The sequence below is a fragment of the Lathyrus oleraceus genome, chromosome 7 (assembly GCF_024323335.1).
Source record: "Lathyrus oleraceus cultivar Zhongwan6 chromosome 7, CAAS_Psat_ZW6_1.0, whole genome shotgun sequence".
NCBI classification, from domain to species: Eukaryota; Viridiplantae; Streptophyta; class Magnoliopsida; order Fabales; family Fabaceae; genus Lathyrus; species Lathyrus oleraceus.
Window position 1 is genome coordinate 152,828,114 of NC_066585.1, and position 25,997 is coordinate 152,854,110.

The following is a 25,997-nucleotide window of genomic DNA, read 5'->3' on the forward strand; positions in this document are numbered from 1 at the left end:
AAATATTTGAAAATGCTAACATGTATCCAAATAGTACCTGTCACGTCATTAATGAATTGACACATAATCAAAATTGAAAGGGGAAACATGCAAATCCAAACGCAATCAAATTTAAGGGACCAAAATCGAAGGTTGTGTAATATGGAGATCAATTATTTAAAATGTCCAAACTAAGGAGACCAAAAATGCATTTAAATCTTGTTTTTAAAAAGATCAACCGAACTCGACAAAATATGGGATAATTGATATAGCTTTTTATTTTTTTTCTAAAAAGGCATTTCTAAAAGTTAGTTTAACCTACCAATCTGCATGGAGAGGGACCACAAGCATCGTTAATTTAACATTTTATCATTCAACTAACGCGTTTTCTTCTGCAGTCAAGTTTTGTGTGAACCATCATAATATTCTCTCTTTTTCCCTATTTTGCTGCATCAACTTAATTTAATAAAATAGATTTAACTTTAAAATAACTTTTGAATAAAATAACTACTGATTAAATTTTATTTTTCTTTCAATTAAGCTCAATCAATCTAACATCAACTTAATGTTAATATACTCAATTACCTCTCTTTGTGTGTATTATATTATATTTATATTTTTGATATATAATTCTTGTAAATTCATAATTATAACATAGTTATAAAACTTGTAGGTCTTTCTATCAATAGATAAAATAATAATAATAAATAAATAAAGTTTGTTATAGTACTTGTTATTTGAGACGTGACTGAATGATTTTGTGGTCCCAAAGAATTGTTAGAAATTGTAACTGAACTACACTTTTTCTTGATCCCAAAAACAGAAAGAAAAAAAAAAGAAAAAAAAAACTTTTTTTTCTTTTTCCTATTTCTAACAATGATTCTTACTTTCAGTTTCAGAAATATTTTTTCCTTTTTAAGTACCATAATCCTTCACACTTTATCTCACCCACAAACTGAGTTTTTTGGATTCACACTCAAACAAGAGAGAAAAGGGTGAGAATAACAAATTCCACATTTCCACATCCTTCATTTCAAACTGTTTTTAGTGTTGGTTTTTTCATTCTAACAATCATAAGTAATTGCTTTCTTCTTTAAAGTTTAAATCTTTTTTGAATTTTGTGCTGGAACAAACAACAACCTTCAACAAAACAAGATTCATATGATCAAATCTAAAACATAATTTATTCAGTTAAAAAATGTCTTTTTTATGTTGATTGATTAATGGGGTTGAACTGTTTATTCTATCTTTTATGTTGGTATTTCCTTTGTGATTATTATATATGCATTCACATTGTATGTTCTGTTTGATTGTTTTTAAAATTTTGTGATTCTGTTAAATTTGTGTTATCTATTGCAGACAAGTAGCAATGAGTTCATGTTCAGGAGACAAGCAAAACATGCATGAACAAACTGGTTGCTTTGATCCCAACACAATGGATGAAGGTATTGAAAATTCTCTAAAAGATAATAACTTTTCTCAAACTCATCCAAATCAAGTGGTTGAAAGTAATAATCATAATCATTCTGAGGAGGATTTCTCTTATCATAATCATAATCATAATACACAGCACCTTGATAATAGTTTGGTGCAAGAGGTGTATCAGAACTCAACTTGGGACACTAATGTTCATGAGTTACAAGGTATGGATTATGCAAATCACCAAGAACAACACCAACTACATGAACAACAGTTTCAACAAATTGTTGAGACACAAAACCATAACCAAACCTACAATCCGTCGAACATACTTGACCCTCATTACCCTTCACCCGATCTTTTAAACCTTCTCCATTTACCTAGATGCTCGGCTTCGTCTTTTCTCGTAAATCCGCCATCCAACATTTGTATGACAAACCTGAATCAAAAACCGCCGAATTTTCATAACTCAATGAGTTTTCTTGGAGATCTTCCGATTGGTTCGTCGGACAATACAAGTGGGTCGTCGGTTTTGTATGATCCTCTATTTCCTTTGAACCTTCCTCCACAGCCACCGGCCCTCAGAGAGTTGTTTCAATCTCTGCCTCGCGGATATAGCATGCCGACTAGCTCGAGGAACGGTTCTCTTTTCGGTGGAGGGGATGAGATGGAAGGAGATGGAGACATGGGAGTTCTGGAATTCAATAGGGTTGCTGCTAATGTTAGCAAAGGAAGAGGAGGAAAAGCTACAAAACATTTTGCAACAGAGAAACAAAGAAGAGAGCAATTGAATGGAAAGTACAAAATCTTGAGGGGTCTCATCCCAAATCCCACTAAGGTAAACAATAATGAGTCACCATACATGAATTTTTCTAACCATATATAACTTTATCTATCAATTGAGTAGTTTTGGTGTAATGCAGGTTGATAGAGCATCAGTGGTTGGAGATGCTATTGAGTATATAAGAGAGCTGATTAGAACAGTGAATGAGCTGAAACTATTGGTGGAGAAGAAAAGACATGGGAGGGAAATGTGCAAGACACATAAAGCTGAAGATGCTGCTGCAGAAAGCTGTAACATAAAGCCTTTTGGTGATCCAGATGGAAGCATAAGGACTTCATGGCTGCAGAGGAAATCCAAAGACAGTGAGGTTGATGTCCGGATTGTCGATGATGATGTTACAATCAAACTGTTTCAGAGGAAGAAAGTTAATTGTTTACTCTTTGTCTCCAAGGTTCTGGATGAACTGCAGCTAGAACTTAACCATGTTGCAGGTGGACATGTCGGTGAATATTGCAGTTTCTTGTTCAACAGCAAGGTTGGTAAAATCAAGTAAATTCTGCATAGAATTATCACATTTGATTCGGTTATATGTTAAACTATGAGTTGTTTCAATTATGCAGGTAAGTGAAGGTTCATCCGTTTATGCAAGTGCTATAGCCAACAAGGTGATTGATGTTCTGGACACCCAATATGCTGCTGGTGTTCCATATACAAGTAGGCTGTAGTCAATATCAGGAACCAGATGTCTCTATTAATTGGTACTGACATGAATGAGGCATTTTGGAAGAATAATGATAGTGGTTATAGTAATGATTTCATAGGAAACATCTAGGAGATGCTAAAATTTTAGGTTCAATAGTTTCTTACTTTGTGTTTTTCTTATTGGTGCTTTGTGTGTGGTTCATGACATATTTTCTTCAACTCTGATGCAAAATTATTGTCAAGGATTTTTAATTTGGGATATTTAATCTTAGTTTGATTTTGAACTATGTTATGTACAATTGTGTCCTCTGTTTACTTGATCTTGTTTCTTCTTACATCTTGTTTTGCTATTTTAGTTTAGCTTTAGCAGAGGCATTATGTCTGTTATTTTGTCTTTGCTGGTTAGTTGGGTCATACTTTACCTTTTCATGTTTTGGCAAATAACTACTTTGATTCATTGCTTTAAACTAAATTACAAATCTTGTGGTTTCCATTTCTGAGAGATTTGATATTGATATGAAATCAAATTAAGAGCACTTTTGGTCTCTTTAAAATAGCTATTACATAAATTTTTTGATTCTTACAAGTATACACTTCCATTGCTACATACTTAAAAGTTAAAACTCAGTTTTTTATGAGATACTAAATTCAGTACATATAAACATTTGAAAAGAAAACGAGAATTCAAGGATTGTAAAAAGAAAATATTTATGGGACCAAATTTGTTTATTTTAATACCCTGTTTGATTCTTAACTACTCTCAATACAGTAACACCTATTCCCTTTCATTATGAAAAAAGGGTTTTAGGGAAGAAAAAAAATGGTCACCTCCAAGATAATGGGATAGAAAGGGAGAAATGAAAACAGAAAAACAGTCACACAAAACTAGTCTTCCTATAAACTTCCTCAGATGCAAGAAAACCATCTATGATTGTTAGTAATTACAGAAAAAAATATCATTTCCGTGACTTCCAAGCTTTATTAATTTTGTTAGCAACATACTTCGTAGCTTTTACCCCACCAACAGTCAGTAGGCCAGATATGGCCTGCCTTGCACTTGAAACCATAACCTTTCTCCTCAGAATTCTCTCCAAGCAATTTGCAGCCCCTTCTCTTGAGCTGATATTGGTATCATGTATGACTCTACCTGAAATCATAGCCCCTTTTTTCTCAAAATATGGCACACGTCTCTATTTTATAGGTCAAACATTATTGTTATCATTAAGTTCCATCTAAAGATTCTAATCAATTTTTTAGTTTACTAATGGTAACTAATGGGGGATTACAAGGAACTGTAATAATATAACTCAACAAATATTATTTTACTTTCTGCAAGCATACCAATTTGACTCGATTTCATTCCCTCTCTTTGCTGTATGCCCATCTGGCTTCTGATTGATGGAGGAAGTGCAGAAACTAGAGAGCAGGCAACTGATAAGTCACAATCCTGTTTTACGAAGTAAAAGAAGCTACTTTACTTGGTATGTCAACCCTAAAGAAGCAACATTATATCGTATACAACTTTCCTTCTTCTGCAAGGTATTTGACTCAAATGTCATCAACAATTAAATAATACAACATAGCCATCAAAACTTAGATAGAAACCAAAAGGTGGAAACTAGAATATGAATATCTAAACGAAGATGAAAAAGCACAACATAGCAAGAAAACATGGCTAATAGGTTCTCCTTATTACAGACACTAATGAAAGAATAAGAAAAATTGCATCCTCATAACGACATCAAGGGGGAGTAATGAACAAAATGAACATCAATAGAAGAAAGCACAAGTTCATGTCACCTCTCATAGGTTACACTTCATACTGTTCATTAGGTTTCAGTAAGATTGTGAACACCCACTGACAGATAAAAAGCATATATCTATTAACACACTGAAAAATATGCATGTGTTTATCGCTCTTCAAAATACAAAAACTAATTGCTGATATATCTAAAGATCAGAAAGATGTATTTTCTTATTGGCAGTTGATGAAAGTAGTAATAACTTATTATCATTTAGCTTTTGATGCTATGAAATTATAATCCACTTGTTTTAAACATATAGTTGCACATATAGCTGTACTTTATTGAAGACTCCAGGGCACAACAAAGCTAAATTCCTTCAAATGTGTGATTAAAGAATTGGAGAATTATTATCCAAAATATTTGGTGAGTATATTTCTAATATAGGATGAGTTAACCAAAAGAACAGCTAATCAAATCAGAGTAAGCTATTTTTGAATATTGTTAATCACCCTAAATTGGAAATATTTTGGTAAAGATATCATATATTGTCGTTCTCCCAAAAACAAAATGATTAATAACAAATAATAAAGACCTGAGAAACGTGTATTTTGTGATCGACAGTTGATGAAAGTTTCAATAACTTCTTAGCTTCATATTCTTCAAGAAATGGCTTATACATCGAATGGAATAGATCAAACTGCCCAGCAACAATTTTCTTCACCTAGACAGATTGTGAACAAGAGAACCTCAGGGAAAACGTAAAGCGAAAATACGATACATGTATTATGGATCGGCTCCTTTCCAAAAAGGAATTAAGAGTGAGCGAGAACTAGTGACCAAACTGACAAGTAATATTTGTAGGCATGTATCCCTCACATGAGATGGTATCAGGTGGCCGTGGAGAATTCAAATGTATTGGAATTTAAAAGACAAACAATTTCATACCAAAACCTTCATAGTAAAAATCAAGGACTACCTTATTTTTATCCTCGGCAAATAACATGCGCACATCACCCATATATGAAAGACTACAAACTTTAGCATACAGATCTGCCTGCAGGGATACAGCAGCTAAATCATTCAGTTCCTAGTTCCAACTCTCAAATAAATCAATTAAACAAGAAAAAAGTATACCTCTGTGAATTCTGATGGAAGCAAGAGAAGAGAAGCTGACAGCGCAGCTCGCAAGTTAATGGAATTGATGTTGCTAATGTCCAACTTATCGACAACAATTTGAACCTGAATATAAAATGAATAAAATATGTAAGCAAAAAGCAAACCTCAGTTTAGGTTCAAATTATCAGGAAAATTAAGGACATAGAAACTATGAGATAATCATGGGATACAAATGTACTAAGCACTAGACAATTGTTACATGAATCATGGTACAAAAATTGAATATGCTTATTAGCCCATTTCAGAAAACTATATGTGGACCCATGGCCCATAATTCATTTATTTCATTATTTTTCTTACACGGTTTTGGTAAGTAGGATTTTTTTCTATCTTCGCTGATAGTTCAATGTCAGAAGCTGGCACTATTTTCAGAATAAGAGGCGAATGTTTGTGTAAGTTTAGAATGATACTTCAACCATTTTGGGTCACAAATGTTCCCAAATAGTGCATTAGAGCTGCATAAAATTTGAACGACAACACAATGTATAAAAGTAACGACTGTATTCTTAAATCTTCATTGTTAATCATGAGAAAATATAACTCAGCACAGATGGGAAAAAAATCAATATATTCTTTCATTCGGGGGGTTATTTATTTGATATGAGAAAAGTTAGAATCTCAAAGATACATATCGCTTAGCTCAGAAAATATGATAGAAATATGTCAGGTACTCAGGCCCTCCTCACAACAAGCTGCCTAAGTTTTATACCCTGAGGAGACCAGAATCACTATGCTATACAAATCCCTACAAGGCAGCATCATTCATTTGGCGAGATTCGCGTTCATCCTTTTATTGCTTGAACATTTTCAAGGTTATACATGAGTGGTCCAAAATCTGCAAACCAAGAATGAAATAATTTTGCAACATGAAGAGGGGCAAAAATGGCAACATACTGGTTTCTGTAATCGACCACACAAGTAGAATTTCTCCCAGTACTGCACATCTTGAAGTAAGTCATGCGTTCGAGCAATCCCATACTTGAACATCTGCATACATTTACTTATAGATGAGGTCTTCAATAAAAAAATTAGTCTTTGTTTAACAAACCAACAAAAATAGGTTATTGTAGACAGCTAGAAAACATGCCAGCTTTCATAAATTGGAAGATGACATAGCAGAATTTGCGCAAAGAGTCTAACTTACACACTACACCGAGTCAAAAAGTTGCTAATACCTTTCCATTCCAAGCAACAAAAGGGTTGAAATGTACCCCCACACCAATTTTATCTGCAACCCCGGTAATCTTACATGTTGAATCAAGATAGGTTAGACGTCACCGTTGTTTAATAAAACTCAATTCTGATATATAAAATTAAATTAGTTAAATAGGTAAATTGAAAACAAGTACCAGCCTCTCTCCACCAAGGTGCACCATCCATGATGCATAGTGATGCTTGTTCAATTTCAGATTCTTGATTGATGCCATAGCATGAAAAAGATAAGAAAATTAAAAAATAACCTCTGCAAGGCATTCAAATATTATCCAACTTATATAAGTACCTCAGAATGCCATTGTTTGGGGTCAGACACACCAAGAATAAAATCAATCATGTTTGTCTACAAAGCCAAAAACACAAAACTGAGAGCAAATATCAAAACAATATGAAAATAAAATGAATGGTTATGAAACAAAAAGGGGACCTTGTCATGGTTGGTTGGATGAAGAGATGATCCGTAAACGCATGCAAAGTCAACAGGGGGAAGAACCTGAAGAAAACTTCGAAATGCTTCTGTATTATTATCCATATTAATATCAATGATGCCGATGCATACTTAGTGCAGGTTCAACCTGAAATCAGCATAAAAAACTTGTTAGTGTTGAGCATTGAAGCTTATTCGCAGTAGTTTTGTCCTCAAGACTTTATTAGTAGCTCGAAAAAGATCAAGAATGAGTGGGGAGTTTCTTCGAACAGTTTGAGTGCACTGTGATGTAAGTAAAGATAGAAAAGGGAACCTGTTTGGTTTTCCAAGGTGGGTTTTCACTTCGATTTCTTTAAGTCAAATATGGGTCGTGCTCAACTCCAAGTCTTGTTTGATGGGTATCTTAATATGTCAGTCGCAGCAATGGAGGTAGTGACACGGTGAAGAAGAAACAAAGAAGAGGGTATCTCGCGCTTCTTCTTCTTTTTACTGGTTGGTTTTTCTATGTTTTCTGTTTTAACAAATTGATATATATATATATATATATATATATATATATATATATATATATATATATATATATATATATATATATATATATATATATATATATATAAAAGCGTCGCAATTTCTCTATTTAATTTTTCAATTGTGAAAGTTTATTAAAGATTAAGGACATTTACAGAAATATAAATATAATTTTTTTTATTTATATCAACAATAAAAAAAATCATATATAAAAATAATTGTATAGACTATAACTTTTTTTTATAAAAATATTTATATTAACAATACATTCTTTATTGTTTATAAAAATATTTATATATTTTATGAGATTAATTACTATACACTGTAAGTCTAAAAAGTTTTACACGGTTGATTCATCATCATCACTCGTCTGCATTACTTTATAGATTTTTAAAATAAAAGTCAAATTTATTTCAATTCCAACGGTCATGATTAACTCCATATTAAATTCATATTTTATTCATTTATAAAAATATTTGTATCAACAATACATGATGACACTTCAATATTCATTCGATTATTTTATAGGGAATTTTTTTATACATTTTATATATTACTTAGGCACACGTGAAAATAGAAAAATGCTTCCGATTTTTGAAAATGCATCTTCTGACGCATCTTGAGTACATAAAATTTTGACTTAATGTTAAAATATTCTAGAATATGCATCTTCAAACTTATTTCGAAGATGCATCTTCGGACAATATTTGAACTTAAATCACGTCAGAACCCTTCTTCTTCCTCGTTTATTTTAAAACTCAAAACTTTCTCAAACTCTCTCAAAAAAAAATTCACCAACCAAGTTCAAAGGATTTTCAATCAACATCAAGTACATAAGAGACATCATCCAACACTTGGATAAAGTCTAAATTTGTAAGTTTTTGATGTTTTGATAATTTTTTTAGTTTTGTATAAATGAGTATAAAATGATTATTTAGGTAGAAAACTGGTAGGAATTGCATGAATGGTAGTTTACACATGCCGTAAAACATGTTTGTTGTTGAAAATAACAATCAAACCAATATTTTTAGGATTTGTATGTTTGCATTGTCACCATTGAAGAGTTGCAGAAAATTCCGAAGATGCATCTCCGGAATTTTTCAACATTTTGTTTCCCAGTAACCTGAGATGCATCTCCAGAAATTATCAGTTTTTATTTATTTTCTTGTTGTAGTGTTTCTTGTATTAAATCTCTTGTTTACTTACAGGCATTATGGATTATAGACACGATAGACTGAGGCACAGGAGGGTTGCACAGCATACATCAGTGCGCATGGAGAATAGTCAGGTTGCGGAGGCTCCTATTCACTCTAGCCAAGCGGAGGCATATATTTCTGGGGGTCATGTTTCTCCGTCTTCTTCTTCCCGTAGGAGACGGGTTTTACCTACCGATGCATCACTCCCTATATCCTCCCGCATGCGATAGGTTTCACTTACTCAAGCGTCAGAGGTACTCGAGTCATCGGTGGTACCTGAGGAACTAGTGCCACCTCCGACTGATTATGCTTGTGAGTTAGTGTCACCTATGACTATTGAAGGTGTTAAGCCAGTGTCACCTCCAGATGGTGAGGTTGTTGTGGATGATGAGTGATCAGTCACCATTTATGCTAGGTATTTCACTATTTAACCGTAAATAAGTCAGGTAAACTGCGTAAACTGAAGCATTTTTAGTTAGATATAAGCTCAATTCTATAATAGGAAGTGTGTTGTTACTTATGAATTTCTTGAGGATATTTTACACTTTTGGGTATGTTAGCAGGTAAAAAACTAGTCTAGAAGCTCAGGGAATCAAACGTCAGATGCGAAATTAAGCCCGAGCAAGAAAACGGAAGAAAAAATCAATTCTTTGAGAACTTGCTGTCCATATGCGTATGACCTTACATGATACGCGTATGGACCTTCCCAGTACGCGTAGCATACGCAAATGACCAGAAGGGTTGAAAATCAAGCAAAAAGACAAACTTCTGGTGATACGCGTACCAAACTGGTGATACGCGTACCAGACTGGGCAATACGCGTATCAGAGACTGTCTTACGTGCAATACGCGTACCAGACTGGGCAATACGCGTATGAGACTGGGCAATACGCGTATCAAGCCCAGAATCAGGAAAAGCCCAACTGAATAGCCATTTAGAGGGGAGAAAACGAGTTTTCAAGGGTTGGACAATTTTGGAGAGAAAAGAGACGCGTTTTGAGAGCTGGAGACTCTACGATTATCAAAGGATTCATATGTTCAAGAGTTTTCCGACGATTGAAGATTGATTCCTCACGAAATTCTGTAATGACAACAATGTTAATCTTTGTTTTTATTTCGATTATGAGTAGCTAAACCCCCCATTGCTAGGGGGGTGACCCTGATTCTGAATGTGACAGATTTGATGTTTATGAATGCATTGATTATTTCTTCTTTTCCATTGATTTGTTCTTATTACTGTTCTTTATGCTTTATTCGTCGGACCAACGAATGATGATTAATATGAATAGTTTAAGCTGGACAGCGATTATTCATTGATTTGGATAAGAACTTTGGATAGTAAAAATAACCTAGGACTAGGGATTTTCTATCTGACCGGTAATTCTGGATATTTGAATGCTTGAGTATGAACTTAATTATTTATGGACATAGTAATTAGGTTACATAATCAAAGGTCTTTTCACTAAGGAATTAGGAATAGATAACCTTGAGGACCGGAATTAATTGGACAGGAATATTGTCTAAACCTTCATAAATTATATCTGTTACAGGAAGTTTCATTCACCGAACCCTAGCAATCTTCTCTCATTTGTATCTCGTTCAACCTTTTTACTTGTTTTATTTAATTGCAATTGGTAGTATAATTCATCACAACACAAAAAACCAAAGGCTTTTGTCTAATTGAAACAATCTATAAACTCTGTGTCGTCAAGCAGTCCTTGAGATCGACAAACGGGGATTTCCCTTTTATTACTACAGTGAGAAAAATAGTACACTTGCTATTTTCCCATCAAGTTTTTGGCGCCGTTGCCGGGGACTGCCAAAGATAATAGAGTTTATTAATTTATTTTCAATTAGAATTTTGTTGCTCTGCATCCAAAATTTTATTTACAGTTTAATTTTAATTTTTATTGTTATTATAACTAATTTCTGTCTAATCTGTGTATGCGAGGTAAGGCCTCAGCTAATTTTCATTTTGACGCAGAATCAGAGAGAACATTGCGCGCAAAGCTCAGAGAAACTAGAAGAAAGAAACTGGCAAACTCTGACACCGAAGAACCGGTCACACCTGGCACACCAGTCTCTGTTCACTCCGAAAAATCTAAGTCAGACACAGATTCACATCCAGACACTGTAAACATGGTTGCAGACCCACCCCCAGCGGAAAGACTTTTAGGTGACTATGGCAGACAGAATAACCCAGCAGTGCGGTTGACCATTGTTAATCAACCTGTTAACGTTGCTCACTTCCAGTTACACCCCTCAACTATCCGCCAGTTAGAAAGCAAACCTTTTGCAGGAAAGATCAATGAGGATGCAAACAAGCATCTGCAGAGATTTCTGACTATGACTACATCATTAAAAATTGATGGGCATTCTGAAGAGGCAAAGAGATTGGTCATGTTCCCATTCACGTTATCTGAGGACGCTGAGGAATGGTTATATTCCCTACCCGCAGGAAGCATTACTACTTGGCAACAAATGGAAACAACATTCTTGAACGAGTATTTTCCTGCTTCTGTGTATATCCGTAAGAGGTATGACATTGTGAATTTTAAACAGAAAGACGGAGAGACACTTGGAGATGCATACAAAAGATTCAAGAGATATTTAGTTGCATGTCCTACACATAATCTGGATGAAACTGAACAAATGCAGAATTTTGTAAACGGGCTGAAGATGAGAACTAAGCAACTCATTGATACAGCTGCTGGTGGCTCATCTAATTTTTCAACAGCAACCGGTATCAAAAAGATCATCGAAGCTATTGCAGCGAATGAGCATTTGGAATTATATGACCGTACTGTGAATCAGCCGGAGGGGAAAATTGACTTGAAATTAGCATATCAGGTAGTGAAAATGGAAGACCAGATTGCTGCTGAGGTTGAAAGAAGATTCAAAGCGATGAATTTAGGTACCCAGAGTGTTGCTCAAGTTCAACCGGTTCCGACCATGATTTGTGAGATTTGTAGTGGACCACACTTTACCATGCATTGTGTTGCAACCGCAGAACAAGTGCAAGCTATAAATTACCTGAGGCAAAATAATCCCTACTCAAATACATATAATCCGGGGTGGAAAAATCATCCTAATTTCTCTTGGAAAGATCAGCAAGGTAATATTCAGAACCAAGGACCTCCACAACAACAACCACCTTACCAACCACAATATCAATCGCAACAACAACCTTATCAGCAACAAATACCGAAGAAAGCGGATTGGGAGATTGCTATAGAGAAGATGGCAACTCAGAATATGCAATTTCAGGAGGAGACCAGGAATAATCAGAAGAGCACCAATGCATCCATTAAAAATCTGGAGATTCAATTGGGTCAGATAGCACAACAGATAACAAATTTTCAAACACCGGGCGCCTTACCTAGTGCAACAGTGACAAATCCGAGGGAGCACCATAATGTGAGTGCGGTAACAACAAGAAGCGGAAGATCTGTTGAAGATCGTGAGAAGAAGGATGAAGAAGAAGATCAGTTGCTTGAAGTGGACCTGGAAATCTTAGAAAACAAGACACCACCTGAGGAAGAAATTGTAATACCGCTGGTGGTACAAGAAAAGCTCCCTGAACCAAAACCCATCATTAAGCTTCCATTCCCACAAAGAAACAAAAAGAAGAAGCAAGATGAGAAATTTTTTCAGAAATTCATGGAGTTGTTCAAGAAATTAGAAATCAATATTCCATTCTCTGAGGCACTCGAGCAGATGCCTATCTATGCGAAATTCATGAAAGACATCATCTCCAAGAAGCGCACCACTGACACTGACCCTGTTATACTAACTGAAACTTGTAGTGCTATTTTGCAGGGTATGAAGATTCCAGTGAAGAAGTCAGATAGAGGTTCTGTGACCATCCCGTGTACCATTGGAGATAGGTCCTTTAAAAGGGCGCTGATTGATTTGGGGGCTAGTGTTAGCCTTATGCCTTTGTCTATTTACAGGAAGCTAGGAATTGGAAATGTTCAAGATACCAGAATGACACTTCAATTTGCTGACCACTCAGTGAAGAGACCTTTTGGGGTAGTTGAGGATGTTCTGGTCAAAGTTGATAAATTTGTTTTTCCTGTTGATTTTGTAATTTTGGAAATGCCAAAAGATGAAGAGATACCTCTGATTCTGGGCAGACCTTTCTTAGAAACAGGTAGATGCAATATAGATATGGAGGAAGGTACCATGACCCTAAAGGTGTATGATGAAGAGCTCAGAATTGATGTCCGAGATACTATGAAACATAAAGAGAATATGTGTACAAACCACTCCGTGGAAGTGATTGATCAAATTGTAACTAGCACAATTCAAAGAAAGTTTCCTGAATTACCGTTAGAAAGAGTTCTTAGTCTGTTGGTCAGAGAGATGGAGGAGAAGGATGAGGAAAAAGAAAAAGAAGTGCTTGCTATGCTGGATACACAAACCCCTTGGAGGAAATACAACCCACGCGGGTGGGAGGATCTGAGAGCTTCACCAGAATTAGAAGATGAAAAGGTATTAAAGAAACATAAAAGTTGTATGGGTGTTTTAAATGAGAAGAATGGCGACACCTTCAAGGTTAATGGTCAGAGGTTGAAACCATATGATCCCGGTGAAGGGGGACCAATTGAAACTGTTAAACTCATCTGAGTATGAGGTGTCCCGTCGAGCCATGCGACGTTAAACGAAGCGCTGCTTGGGAGGCAACCCAAGGGAGGTTTGAAATTTCTTTGTGTATTGTTCTTTTTGGTTTATTCAGTTTTTATTTTCTTTTGCTTGGATGTAATCACCTATTATGGGTTGGCTTAATCTAATGAATTTGATTTTGTTTACCTCTATTTTCCTGTTTATTTCGTTAGATATGTGACTATGTCTGGCTATTGGTTTTCTTGATCACTTACACCAAATACTTGGGCGTCCTCTCTTTCAGTCCCCTGACTGTAGATACTGTTGTTTATGATTGGACGCACTGGTTAAGGTTAACATCAGAACCACGAGCATGAGCTTTGAACTCAGAGGTATGATAGAACAAGTCAGCTTAACCCGTCCTGGTGAGATCATAAAAAGCCAAACACTTATCATCATATGAGAGATATCAGGTATGTCTTTATCAATCTTGGTTTGCGTATGTTCTTTTATTATTATTAGCTGTACGAATACACACACTGAGGCATGTTTTTGTTTATCCCCTAGAGCCTTTCTAGCCATCCCATTATTATTATTATCCATTGTTTTACCCTGTTGAGCCTGTTAATCATTTATTTTTGATATGCCCATTTTTTTTATAAATCCATGACCTTGTACCTATCCTACCCTGTTGAGCCTGTTAATCTTTTATTTCTGATATACCCGTTTGTTCTAAAGCCATGACCTTGTACCTATCTTACCCTGTTCAGAGCATGTGAGGATTGATTTCATCTCTACGTTTCTATCTAAGTTTGGGGTTGCTGTTGGAATAGCAACCTTTAAGTTTGGGGTAGCTTTGCAGTACGTGAATAGTAAGTGAATGTCGTATAAAAGAAAAAAAAAAGAAAAAAAACAACAACAACATGAAAAGAAAGAAAGAGAAAAGCGAAAAACAATAAGAATAGCTTTTGAAAAATGCTACATTCACTATAGAAAAAGGAAAAGAGGATTACAAAACCCTACAGGAATAATAGGAAATACGTAGTGAGAGAATGATTTCATATACTCTGAACCAAAAAACCTTTGTTCAAATTTCATACCCTACCTAAACCAAAGCCCCGTTACAACCCAAAAGACCTCAAAAAGTGTGTGTGATTGTACATGTTGATAGGATGAGAGAATTTATTCAAACTTCTGATTTGATATTGCATATTGTGATTTGAGAGTGATAACATTTTAACCCAGAGAGACTTGGTGAGAGTGTGATATAAGCTGACAGGTAAAGTCATATCTCTGAGGGAAAAGTTTCTAGCTCGTTGGCTATGTGGAAAAATCAGAAAACCTGAAAAAACAGCAAGAGGTCCAGTGCGAAAGATTTCAGCAGTATTGTGGCAAGAACTGTTTTACAGTAAGTTTGGGGTGACATGATCTTTGAGGTAATAAAATGTTACTTGAGGACAAGCAACAAGCTAAGTTTGGGGTTGTGATCAGTCACCATTTATGCTAGGTATTTCACTATTTAACCGTAAATAAGTCAGGTAAACTGCGTAAACTGAAGCATTTTTAGTTAGATATAAGCTCACTATAATAGGAAGTGTGTTGTTACTTATGAATTTCTTGAGGATATTTTACACTTTTGGGTATGTTAGCAGGTAAAAAACTAGTCTGGAAGCTCAGGGAATCAAACGTCAGATGCGAAATTAAGCCCGAGCAAGAAAACGGAAGAAAAAATCAATTCTTTGAGAACTTGCTGTCCATACGCGTATGGCCTTACATGATACGCGTATGGACCTTCCCAGTACGCGTAGCATACGTAAATGACCAGAAGGGTTGAAAATCAAGCAAAAAGACAAACTTCTGGTGATACGCGTGCCAAACTGGTGATACGCGTACCAGACTGGGCAATACGCGTACCAGATTGGGCAATACGCGTATCAGAGGCTGTCTTACGTGCAATACGCGTACCAGACTGGGCAATACGCGTATGAGACTGGGCAATACGCGTATCAAGCCCAGAATCAGGAAAAGCCCAACTGAATAGCTATTTAGAGGGGAGAAAACGAGTTTTCAAGGGTTGGACAATTTTGGAGAGAAAAGAGACGCGTTTTGAGAGCTGGAGACTCTACGATTATCAAAGGATTCATATGTTCAAGAGTTTTCCGACGATTGAAGATTGATTCCTCACGAAATTCTGTAATGACAACAATGTTAATCTTTGTTTTTATTTCGATTATGAGTAGCTAAACCCCCCATTGCTAGGGGGGTGACCCTGATTCTGAATGTGACAGATTTGATGTTTATGAATGCATTGATTATTTCTTCTTTTCCATTGATTTGTTCTTATTACTGTTCTTTATGCTTTATTCGTCGGACCAACGAATGATGATTAATATGAATAGTTTAAGCTGGACAGCGATTATTCATTGATTTGGATAAGAACTTTGGATAGTAAAAATAACCTAGGACTAGGGATTTTCTATCTGACCGGTAATTCTGGATATTTGAATGCTTGAGTATGAACTTAATTATTTATGGACATAGTAATTAGGTTACATAATCAAAGGTCTTTTCACTAAGGAATTAGGAATAGATAACCTTGAGGATCGGAATTAATTGGACAGGAATATTGTCTAAACCTTCATAAATTATATCTGTTACAGGAAGTTTCATTCACTGAACCCTAGCAATCTTCTCTCATTTGTATCTCGTTCAACCTTTTTACTTGTTTTATTTAATTGCAATTGGTAGTATAATTCATCACAACACAAAAAACCAAAGGCTTTTGTCTAATTGAAACAATCTATAAACTATGTGTCGTCAAGCAGTCCTTGAGATCGACAAACGGGGAATTTCCCTTTTATTACTACAGTGAGAAAAATAGTACACTTGCTATTTTCCCATCAATGAGTCAAATTCACCTCAGGCATTTGGAGGAGGCCATGTAGAGTTGTCAATGTTGTCTCTATACCTAGGTCATGTTGCCAAACATATATGGGACGGATATGTAAAATTAGTTGGATTCCTTTTTTTTTAATTTACGTTAATTATTATATTACAAGTTTATGACAAAGATTTATTTTTCTGCTAGACCGTGATCCTCTAAAGATTATTAACCATGGGCGGAAGATTATTGGTTTGCCTCAGCCGAATGAGGAGTAGTTTTAGGTTGTTTTGTCCCTAACTGGGATGAATGACTTGTGCATGACCAGTTATATTACGGTCAACCACGGGATGCTTAATGCATTCATGGAGAGATGGCACACTGAAACCTCATAATTTCATATACTACTTGGTGAGATGTCTATCACACTCGAGCATGTGTCGTGTTTGTTGCATCTTTTGATCTGGATGGAACTTCTAGATCATGGAAGGATTACCAAATACGAGGCATTCGAGATTATGATAGACTATTTGGAAGTTGATCTAGACGCTGCCATGAGGAGTTTGGAAAAACCATATGGGCTCATGCTAGGTTTGAATTCTTGAAAAAGTTATATACATATGAGATTGTTAGAGTAGATTAGACTAGACGTGATGAATAGGATGCGGGGCTCCATAGAGCGTATGCTATGAGATTATACCTGTTATATTTGGTTGGCACTTTGATTTTTGTGGACAAGAGTGCCACTTATGTGGATATCGTCTACTTACGGTATTTCGAGGACTTTAGGCGGATCCATAATTATAATTAGGGAGGGTCGCTTGCTTGGTATACTTGTACTCGAAGTTATTAGAGGGTTGTATATGGAAAATGAAGCAGGTCACAGGCAGCATTACACTGCTAACGGTAATATTTATTGGTCTTTTAATATTTATGTGTCATTTTCGTTGATTTTTACAACGCCCTTGCTGATGACTCATGTTTTCCAACACTTTTCAGGCTTTGATCCTCCAACACTTCCCGCGTATCTCTGAATAGTCTTGTATGTTGACTTATACTTAGGGTATGTCGTGTGCGCCTGCATTTTACCCACTCAGACGAAATCAGGCGATAGAGTCATTCTGAGTCTATCTCGATCGCTCGGTTGCCGAGTACATGCACTTCAACAGCTATGTTGATCATCGTAAGACGCGATCGTTTGACGATATAGTGTTATACTCATGATGGTTGGCTTGCGGATCATATCTCATTACTCTGCATCTGCCTGAGCGCGTGATGCGACAGTTCGGTTACACTCAGCCTATTCCTAGACATCGTGTTATCTATGCTCCTCCCACTATGACGTGTAGAGAGATGGATGTCATGTTTGATGATCATTTTAGTCATCTGATACCGAAGGAGGCACAGAGTACCATAGCTGAGAGCAACTAGAGCTACGTCGACGGGTACATCAGGTGATTCTTCACATTCCTATATGGTGCAGGTTGCTCCAAAAGATCCTCTGAGTCCAACTCATCAGGAGATACTAGAGGAGGAGCATGCACAGTTAGATCATGTTCATGATGTCTTGCCTGGATGTCTCCGCATAGTTGAGATTGCGTAGGAAGGTATTAACAAAGGTATCCTCCCTAATGGGTCTGATATGAGGAAAATCCTATACGCCATCATGATGGAGGCACGATAGGGGTTGATGTACCGGAGATAGTGTCGGAGGACGGGGGTATTGAAGGTCAAAGAGCCAAAGGAGCTAGAGGAGATGGAGTCTAACATACGCAATAGTGCATTAGTATATAGTAGTTGTACTTTAGATTCATTATGAATTGTATTTTATTTTCACTTCATTTTACTTTATCGTGTATTTTGATTTTATTTATATATGTCATTTTTTTACCATCTGAATTTTTATATGTCATTTTTTGCATATCAATTGTATGGTTTAAATCACATCGCATAACAGAATTCTTAGCTTTTATAAATCATCACTTTCAGTTGCATAAACCATAAAACAAACATAACATGCATTATTCTGATAGAGTACATAGATGCATCTCCGTAAATCCTAAATGTAGATGCATCTCTAGAAGAATAAACGTGTAAAATATCTTTTAGAGTGAAACTCATGATGTATATTTTAAAATATTTTTTGAGATACATCTCCAGACCAGTTAGTATTTTAAATTAAGACAAGGTGCGTCCAAAGATACATCTCCAAAATCTGGCATTTTGGATTTTTTTATAGGATATTTTTCCTCCCCGTTAGATGGGATAAAAATTATCATTTTATATATCCTTTTGTATAGCTTATTTTTGTCTAATAACTTATCTTAAAATATGAATCTAGCACATCATTATATGTTTTGCTAGACATGATTGTGCTAGAAGTATAAGGAATAAGGTTTAAGCTTATTTAAGTTAAAAGAGTCTTTAACTCTTTTTGAATGTATTTTCTGATTTTATTATTTGAAAAAAAAATATTGTAATGAAAATAACATACAAAATAGTTAATTCATTTCTAGCTTGAACCTTATACTACTATCACAACCATGTCTTGTACTTAATGTGTATTTATAGATTTAAAAAAAAAATATTATCATGGAAAGAATCACAACTCTAATATACAATTTGTTTCTCAAAGTCTGCATAACAATATTTTTGAATAGTGGAGGCTAGAAGCAAGGTGCTTCTGAGAGCTTTCCTACAACAATAATCTCGTTCAAAAAGAGTTTATTTAGAGCCTTATTCCAAGAACTTCTTTGTTATCAATAACTTATACAAAAACTTTCGAAAGCTAATGAGCAAGTATCATCCAAATACAAATAAGCATATTTAAATGTAACTTTCCACATTAGAGTTTGAAGAAAACAAAATTCTTGTAGTCTCATCAATAACCTTTATCCAAATTGCAAATCCCAATAATAATAATTCATAAAATATGATATAAATCCATTGACAAGTATGAGGACCAACTAATTTCATATAAGAATTCTTCACTTGTATCTTGCAGCATCACACAAAGTTGATTTGCCTGTTTTTATGCTTTTAAAAAAAAGCTCCTTTCACTTTCTCCCCTGTTCCATTACTATCTTTCATCGTTGCTTCAACCTCATCTCCTATTCTTAAACTTATAAAATAAAACACACATATATAATGAGAGAGAAAAATGATAGAGACCAAGGAGTTTGTTGAATTGAAATAGCTACTTACTCTATTTTTGGAGAGAAAAGTAAGCATACGTGTGACTGAAAACAAAACATACTTTTACGGATTTCGTTGTTATCATAGAATCGAAGACGGCGTGGAAATCATAAATAGCTTTACAACCTCTATTAGAGGCTTGCAACCAAACAACCTTCAATCGTTGTCATCGTAACCGTGGACCCTTTCCAGTCAGGTACAATAAGAAAAACCAAACTCTATAATAACTTCATGAATAGTAAACGAAAAGAATACCTAAAAACCAAACAATTATATCAACAAATCGATATATTGAGTCTTAACCCTAAGCCAAATATTAATGTAATTTAATAAATTACAGCATAATGTTGCAATCATAGAAAGTGATCCTGTAAGACCCCAATTTTGACCCTAAGATCCCTCATGCAATTTCATCATAAGCATTAGCATTGGGATCATACCTTGGCATCCTCCTTACCCCTCTTTCAATGGGTTTGTTTTGGGAGAGGTCACCAAGCACTATGTGATTGTATCATACTTGTATTCTATCATTTTACTAATCAAAATACCAAAAATATGTATTTGTATTTGCCTAACCCTTTTGTAGGTAGGGCATGGTCCCCATTGATTCACCAAGTTCATATCTAGGGTTTGAGACCTTCATGACAAAGAGCACAACCATGAATTGATCCAAGGATGGTTATGAGCATCATATATGAGTTCCATGGATTCCTACATGTTATATTGATCAAATTTTCTTCAAGAGTTTGAGGGTGATTTGCCTTGGAAACCCTAGTTTGACTGGGTATCTTGAGTAACTTCTCCAATAAGCTATCTCATCAATTAATCAAATTTCTCAAGGGACACTTCAAAATTCATCATCTTATGCATATATGATCTACCATGAGCCAAGAAAGTCCAAATAATTGAAGGTTAGCAAGTTGGTTTATGGTGGTTGGCCAGATGAATTCATCTGATCAAAACTAGGTCTCCCTAGACCCTATATCCTACAATTTTCACCATATAAAAATGATTCAAAGAGAAAAGTTACTCTAAATGATATTCCAAACAACTTTCATGTTGAGACCTAGAGCTAGTTTTGCATGGAAAATCATTTTCTATGTTGAAACATTATAGGTCAGTTTGTCTAAACCCTAATTTGAAAGTCAACTTCCCAAAGCCATAACTTGCTCAATTTTTATGATATAAAAGATTTCCAAGTTGCACAATCAAATTCAAGATGTCTACTTTAACTTCTATGTTTGGAGTGAGAGCTAATTCAACATTTTTGAGCATGTCATATGAGGTTACATTATAGGTTATTTTTGACTTATACCATTGAACACGTGATTTTTCCAAACTTCAAAAATGCATAACTATATCATTCTAAATCCAAATGACATTAAATTGGTGACCATTTTGAAGGTATTTGAAATAGATACAACTTTTATAAAGACATTGTTTTCATTTGAATCTCACATAAAAAGTTAAGAAAGGTGGAATATTGAGATATATGGCTTGACACAGAAAAAATTTCAAGATGTTGAAATTTCCAAACTTCCACCTCAAAATTCTTCATGTTACAAGCTCCAAATGAAAAAATGTTGAACATGAAAGTTGTTTCTCTTGATCTAACCTTTCCAAAAAGCCCAATTTCATCCATTTTGGACAAGATTTATTAGGGTCGCGCATGGCCTGAACATTGCACCATCATTTGGCAAAAATCAAACTTCAAGCCTCCATGTACAATTGCCTAACACTCCAATTTGATTTCAGACTTGTTCACATTCAATTATGGACCAAATGGAATGATCTCATGGGTCTGTACACGTCCATGCACACATGCATCACTCATTGCCAATTTTGAAAACTCATTTGGAAGGTGCAAATATCACATGATCCAACTATAAATAGAGCTCCATATGCTCAGAATTGAGGATCCCTTCGTGCCAGCTTTGATCCCAAACACTAAACCCTTCCATTTGAGAGGATAATCCTGAGAATTTCCTTTGGAAATTTAGTTTGAATCTCACTGTTTTGAGATTCAAAACTCTAGGGATCCAAGACCTTTTGTGCATTCTAATCTACTTCTGCAAGCATACTGAGCAAGATCAAGCACGACCCAAAGCAAGAACAAGTGAATCCAGATCTGCATTGAAGGTATTTTCTAGAAAATTTCATCTCTTTGATTCTCTCTCAATTCCACTCAATTCTCTTGGATCTTTGGTTGTCTGAAGTCCTACCAATGTAGGCAAGAAGATTGAGTTGCTTAGAGGTCAAATCGAAGCAATTCAGTTGACACACCTCAAAATTCAACTCGTCATATCTTTTCATATATTTGGAGTTAGTTGAAATTGAGGTCAGATTAGTGCTCTACGTCATTTTTCTTTCATATCATGTCCTCCTTTTTCATTTATGATATGGTGATGAATGGACCAGACCGGCCAAGGTCGCCTGAGAAGACGACCGGCGCTTTGCTCGGGCAATGATGTGGCACGGTCCAGAGCCATTAGATGAATTCAAAATGTTTTAATCATGAGCGTACATATTAATTACCAAGCGTGTGGATGTTTGACTCAGGCGCATCATGGAACGCGCGCGCTCAACTACTTGATCTGCCACCTCAATTAATGAGGCAAATCAAGTGGTCCACGTTTTTTTGATTTTAATTTTTATTCCTTTGATTTTCATTAATTCATATTAATTTTAATATTGATCCAAAAAATATGAGAGTTTCACCAAAAAAATTCAAATAATTTCCTCTTTCATATTCTGAATTAAAATTATTTTTTGGATCATTATTAATATTTTTCATGATTTAATTGATTTTGCATTTGTTTTTAATTTTTTAAAAATACTTTTAAGTCTTTAAAAATTCTGAAATTTTTTCTCCAAGGCCCTTTGACCTTGTTTGACCTATGATAAATCTCATGGCCATTTATTTGGTGTTTTGATGAGGTTTTAGGATTTTGACAAACCATATTTAATTTAAATGCCTTATTTTAGTATTTTTAATTTGAATAAATGCCAAATAATTTTGTTGACCAATTGTGATGACTTGTTTGTGTTTGACTCTTGTTGTTGGGCCTTGGTCAAGGTTGATGTGACTTTGTCAAGTTAATATCATTGGATTTAGGGGATTGATAGAATATATATTCCATCTCCCAAAATGAATGGATGATATTAATTTGGTAAAGTCCTCCTTTGACCAATTTGAGTTTTGATCCATTCCCCTCCCTCTTCATCTCATTCCCCTTCTTTATGCATTCATCTCATTTGGCCTATGATATCTCAAAGTCACAAAGCTAGTTGATTGAAAAATTAACATGAGTATGGATGAGATTAGACCATCTCTTTTGCATATTCTTTTTGTGTGTGGTATGTTTCATGAGCATAGTCCATTATAATATGTCTCTAACATGCAATTCTATTGCCCGACCTCAAAAAGTTGTGACTTCTACATGAGTCCAATTACGATTGCTTAACATAGCGTTAAATTTGTGACACAAAAGGCATAACATTCTAGTTAGTGAGATTGTAAGTCTCCCCTCTTTCATGATATTATATGGAAACTTGCACTTTTTTCCTTCCTTTGGAAGATGTCTTGGTTCAAGGATCCATGCTTGTGATAAGTGGGTTGAGTGTTCTCCAAAGAATGTCTTAAAATGAAAAGCAAAAGCAAAACAATACTAACTTCTAACCCATTAATAGTTAACTTTTAATTTCAAGCCATTTACTTTAATGTCATTTAATTTTAGCCTTTATTCATTTGCCATTGTTCATATCATTCTAATTATTTATGTTAATGCAATTTTCACTTTGTCCACTTGGACCATATTGTGTGACATTTCTTATTTGTATATACTTTGCTTGTTTGTGTGCTCTTTGACCATTAATGTACATAATAACAACAAAAAACCCTAAAAAACTTTTGTGTGGACTGTTGGCTTGATCTTGGACAAATGGACTTAGAACTTAGGCAACATTCCTATGCTAAAGGACTTGGTCAATGCCAACTTATTGAGAAAGCAAGTGCTTGTAATGTGAAACTTCATCTGATACATCATTCAAGATCCCTCTGAGTTCATCTGCAACATGATCATTGTGTAGCTGTTATTTTGAACCTGTGACTTGTGGAATTCATCTGTTACATGGGCTAATTTTGAGGAAGATCATGGAATGGACAAAGTTAGGATGTGGCTATCTTTATTTGATGCTTTTTCTCTTCAAGATAATATAATTGTGCATTTGTGTGTTGCTTGATTCTAAATGTCCAAGGGGATTCTGGGTTTCTATTGGCATTCTTGTCTATTGGATTGCTACCCATTTGGTCAGATCTTTTCAACTCTTAACTTTTAATTTTTTGCATAGGATTAGTCCCTTCATCTTCTCCCCATTTCTTTAATTTCAAAATTTCTCCCTCCCTTTTCAAAATCTTCTTTGTTTGAACTTATTTTGTTCTAAACTTTGACCACTTTGCAAAAAGATAGAAACTTTGGCCTTATGCCATTGCATTTTCAATCTTCTTTTCTTAAATCAAATTTGTAAATAAACTTAACTATACTTGACTTAAACTTTCAAAAAGCCAAAAAGAACTAACTCATTCAAACCATTCGCAGGCCTTTGTACCTTTCAAACTTAATTTTTGTTAAAAGCAATGCATCCACTTTGAAATTTGTATCACGAACTACGAGGTTTTGATCCCTCATTTTTATGTTGGTACGTAGGCACAAGTCCGGAGGACTTGTCAAACACAAAAATATAATTAATGAATTCTTTTCTCATCCCTCAATTCTATTTGTTTGTAAACATCATTTCTGTACCAAATACATATGCACACAAAAAGGGCTCCCTAGGAGTACCTAGGACACTTTGGGTGCTAACACCTTCCCTCTGTGTAACCAACCCCCTTACCTGTAATCTCTGACATTTTATTAGTTTTGATTTGAAAACTTCTTACTTTTGGGTTTTGTTCGTACTTTTTCCCTTTTCCCTTGGAAACAATAAAAGTGCGGTGGCGACTCTTATTATTTGATCTCTAGCTTATACATAGCTTGATGATCATGAATTTACCGTTATAGATACATTAACTGAAAAATAAACAATACCTTGATCAAGATTGTAACACCCCAATAAAAATAAGATAATTATTTGATTTAAATTAATATTATATTTATTAATTTAATTAAATAATTGGAATTATTGGATTATTATTATTATTATTTTGGAATAATAATTATTGGAAAATATATAAGTGTGAAATAAGGAAAAAGAATCCCATTTTTGGAAAACAGAGTTTTACGTGAAACAGAGAAGCGGCTGAAAAGTGGAAAGTGGAGAAAGGGCAAAGAGGAAGAGCAAGGGCAAAGGTTGGAGAAGAGAAAAGCTTGGAGCTCAAAGATTTGCCGGATTAATCAGGTAAGGGGGGTTTATCGTCGTTTAATGGGTATTATGGGTTAGCATGTAATGGGTAGTGATAAACCGTTGAATTGACCCTAATTGGGATTGTGAACGCTGAAAATTATGTTGGATAAGCTGTGTTAAAACTGAAATTGAACCTGTATTTGAGTGTGTTGTAATTTCCCGAACGTAGAGCTTTTTACGGAATTGGAATCGGAGGTCCGGAAGTCCTCCAACGGCGGAAAATGCGGAGAATTCTGCATTCTGCCTTGTGTTAGCGCAGGAACAGCTTTCTGTCTTGCGTTAACCGGTTAACGCAGGGTGTTAACCGGTTAACACTGTGTTGTATTGTGTAAAATTGTTGTTTTGGCTGCGTTAACCGGTTAACCCAGGGCGTTAACCGGTTAACACTGTTAAGTTTTGGGCAGGAAGCGTGTTTGTGCTGCGTTAACCGGTTAACCCAGGGCGTTAACCGGTTAACACTGTCAAAAAGTGGAAAAATGGATATTTTAAATGTTATGTGTATATGTGATGGGTGGCCTATATCGGTGTGTGATATAGTAGGGATTATTTCCGCTGTTTTGAGCAGTATAGGTATTAGTAGAGTGTGCTAATACTGTGATTAATTATTTGACACGATATGATGTTTTGATGAATGTGTTGATGATGTATGATAGTAGGCATAATGCTATGAGTGTATATATTATGCATGTGGTTGTGAATGGACTATTTTATGACTTAGAGTGTGAGCATATGTCCATTGTGG

At 35.2% G+C, this 25,997-nt stretch overlaps 2 protein-coding genes across 5 annotated transcripts; one reads left to right on the forward strand and one right to left on the reverse strand.

Moving 5' to 3' along the window:
* The first annotated feature begins 817 nt into the window (after window positions 1-817).
* On the forward strand, window positions 818-3,176 carry LOC127108303 (transcription factor bHLH89). 4 transcript variants are annotated; one of them, XM_051045766.1, is made up of 4 exons: window positions 818-974; window positions 1,339-2,236; window positions 2,322-2,717; window positions 2,803-3,176. In XM_051045766.1, the coding sequence occupies exons 1-4, from the start codon at window positions 856-858 to the stop codon at window positions 2,905-2,907; spliced, it is 1,518 nt and encodes a 505-aa protein (XP_050901723.1). In that variant the 5' UTR covers window positions 818-855; the 3' UTR covers window positions 2,908-3,176. The 4 variants fall into 4 exon arrangements, with proteins under 4 accessions (XP_050901723.1, XP_050901726.1, XP_050901725.1 ...); XM_051045769.1 differs by lacking the exon at window positions 818-974 and adding an exon at window positions 975-1,056; XM_051045768.1 differs by lacking the exon at window positions 818-974 and adding an exon at window positions 1,077-1,233.
* A 399-nt stretch (window positions 3,177-3,575) lies between these two features.
* Window positions 3,576-7,953, reverse strand: LOC127108305 (uncharacterized). The gene is made up of 11 exons (XM_051045770.1): window positions 7,761-7,953; window positions 7,448-7,595; window positions 7,307-7,363; window positions 7,155-7,217; window positions 6,981-7,049; window positions 6,700-6,792; window positions 5,764-5,868; window positions 5,606-5,683; window positions 5,222-5,350; window positions 4,226-4,331; window positions 3,576-4,031 (listed from the first exon to the last, which is right to left on the reverse strand). The coding sequence occupies exons 2-11, from the start codon at window positions 7,550-7,552 to the stop codon at window positions 3,841-3,843; spliced, it is 996 nt and encodes a 331-aa protein (XP_050901727.1). The 5' UTR covers window positions 7,553-7,595; window positions 7,761-7,953; the 3' UTR covers window positions 3,576-3,840.
* Between the last annotated feature and the right edge of the window lie 18,044 nt (window positions 7,954-25,997).

What these genes read in the sequence shown, in the direction of transcription:
- LOC127108303 (XM_051045766.1), top strand. Translation starts at nt 856, where the DNA reads ATGATTCTTACTTTCAGTTTCAGAAATATTTTTTCCTTTTTAAGTACC. An exon ending in CTCAAACAAGAGAGAAAAGG is followed by an intron (nt 975 to 1,338) that starts GTGAGAATAACA and finishes TATCTATTGCAG; the next exon opens with ACAAGTAGCAATGAGTTCAT. An exon ending in TCATCCCAAATCCCACTAAG is followed by an intron (nt 2,237 to 2,321) that starts GTAAACAATAAT and finishes GGTGTAATGCAG; the next exon opens with GTTGATAGAGCATCAGTGGT.
- LOC127108305 (XM_051045770.1), bottom strand. Translation starts at nt 7,552, where the DNA reads ATGGATAATAATACAGAAGCATTTCGAAGTTTTCTTCAGGTTCTTCCC. An exon ending in ATCCAACCAACCATGACAAG is followed by an intron (nt 7,364 to 7,447) that starts GTCCCCTTTTTG and finishes TTGGCTTTGTAG; the next exon opens with ACAAACATGATTGATTTTAT. An exon ending in TTCCATCAGAATTCACAGAG is followed by an intron (nt 5,684 to 5,763) that starts GTATACTTTTTT and finishes GTATCCCTGCAG; the next exon opens with GCAGATCTGTATGCTAAAGT.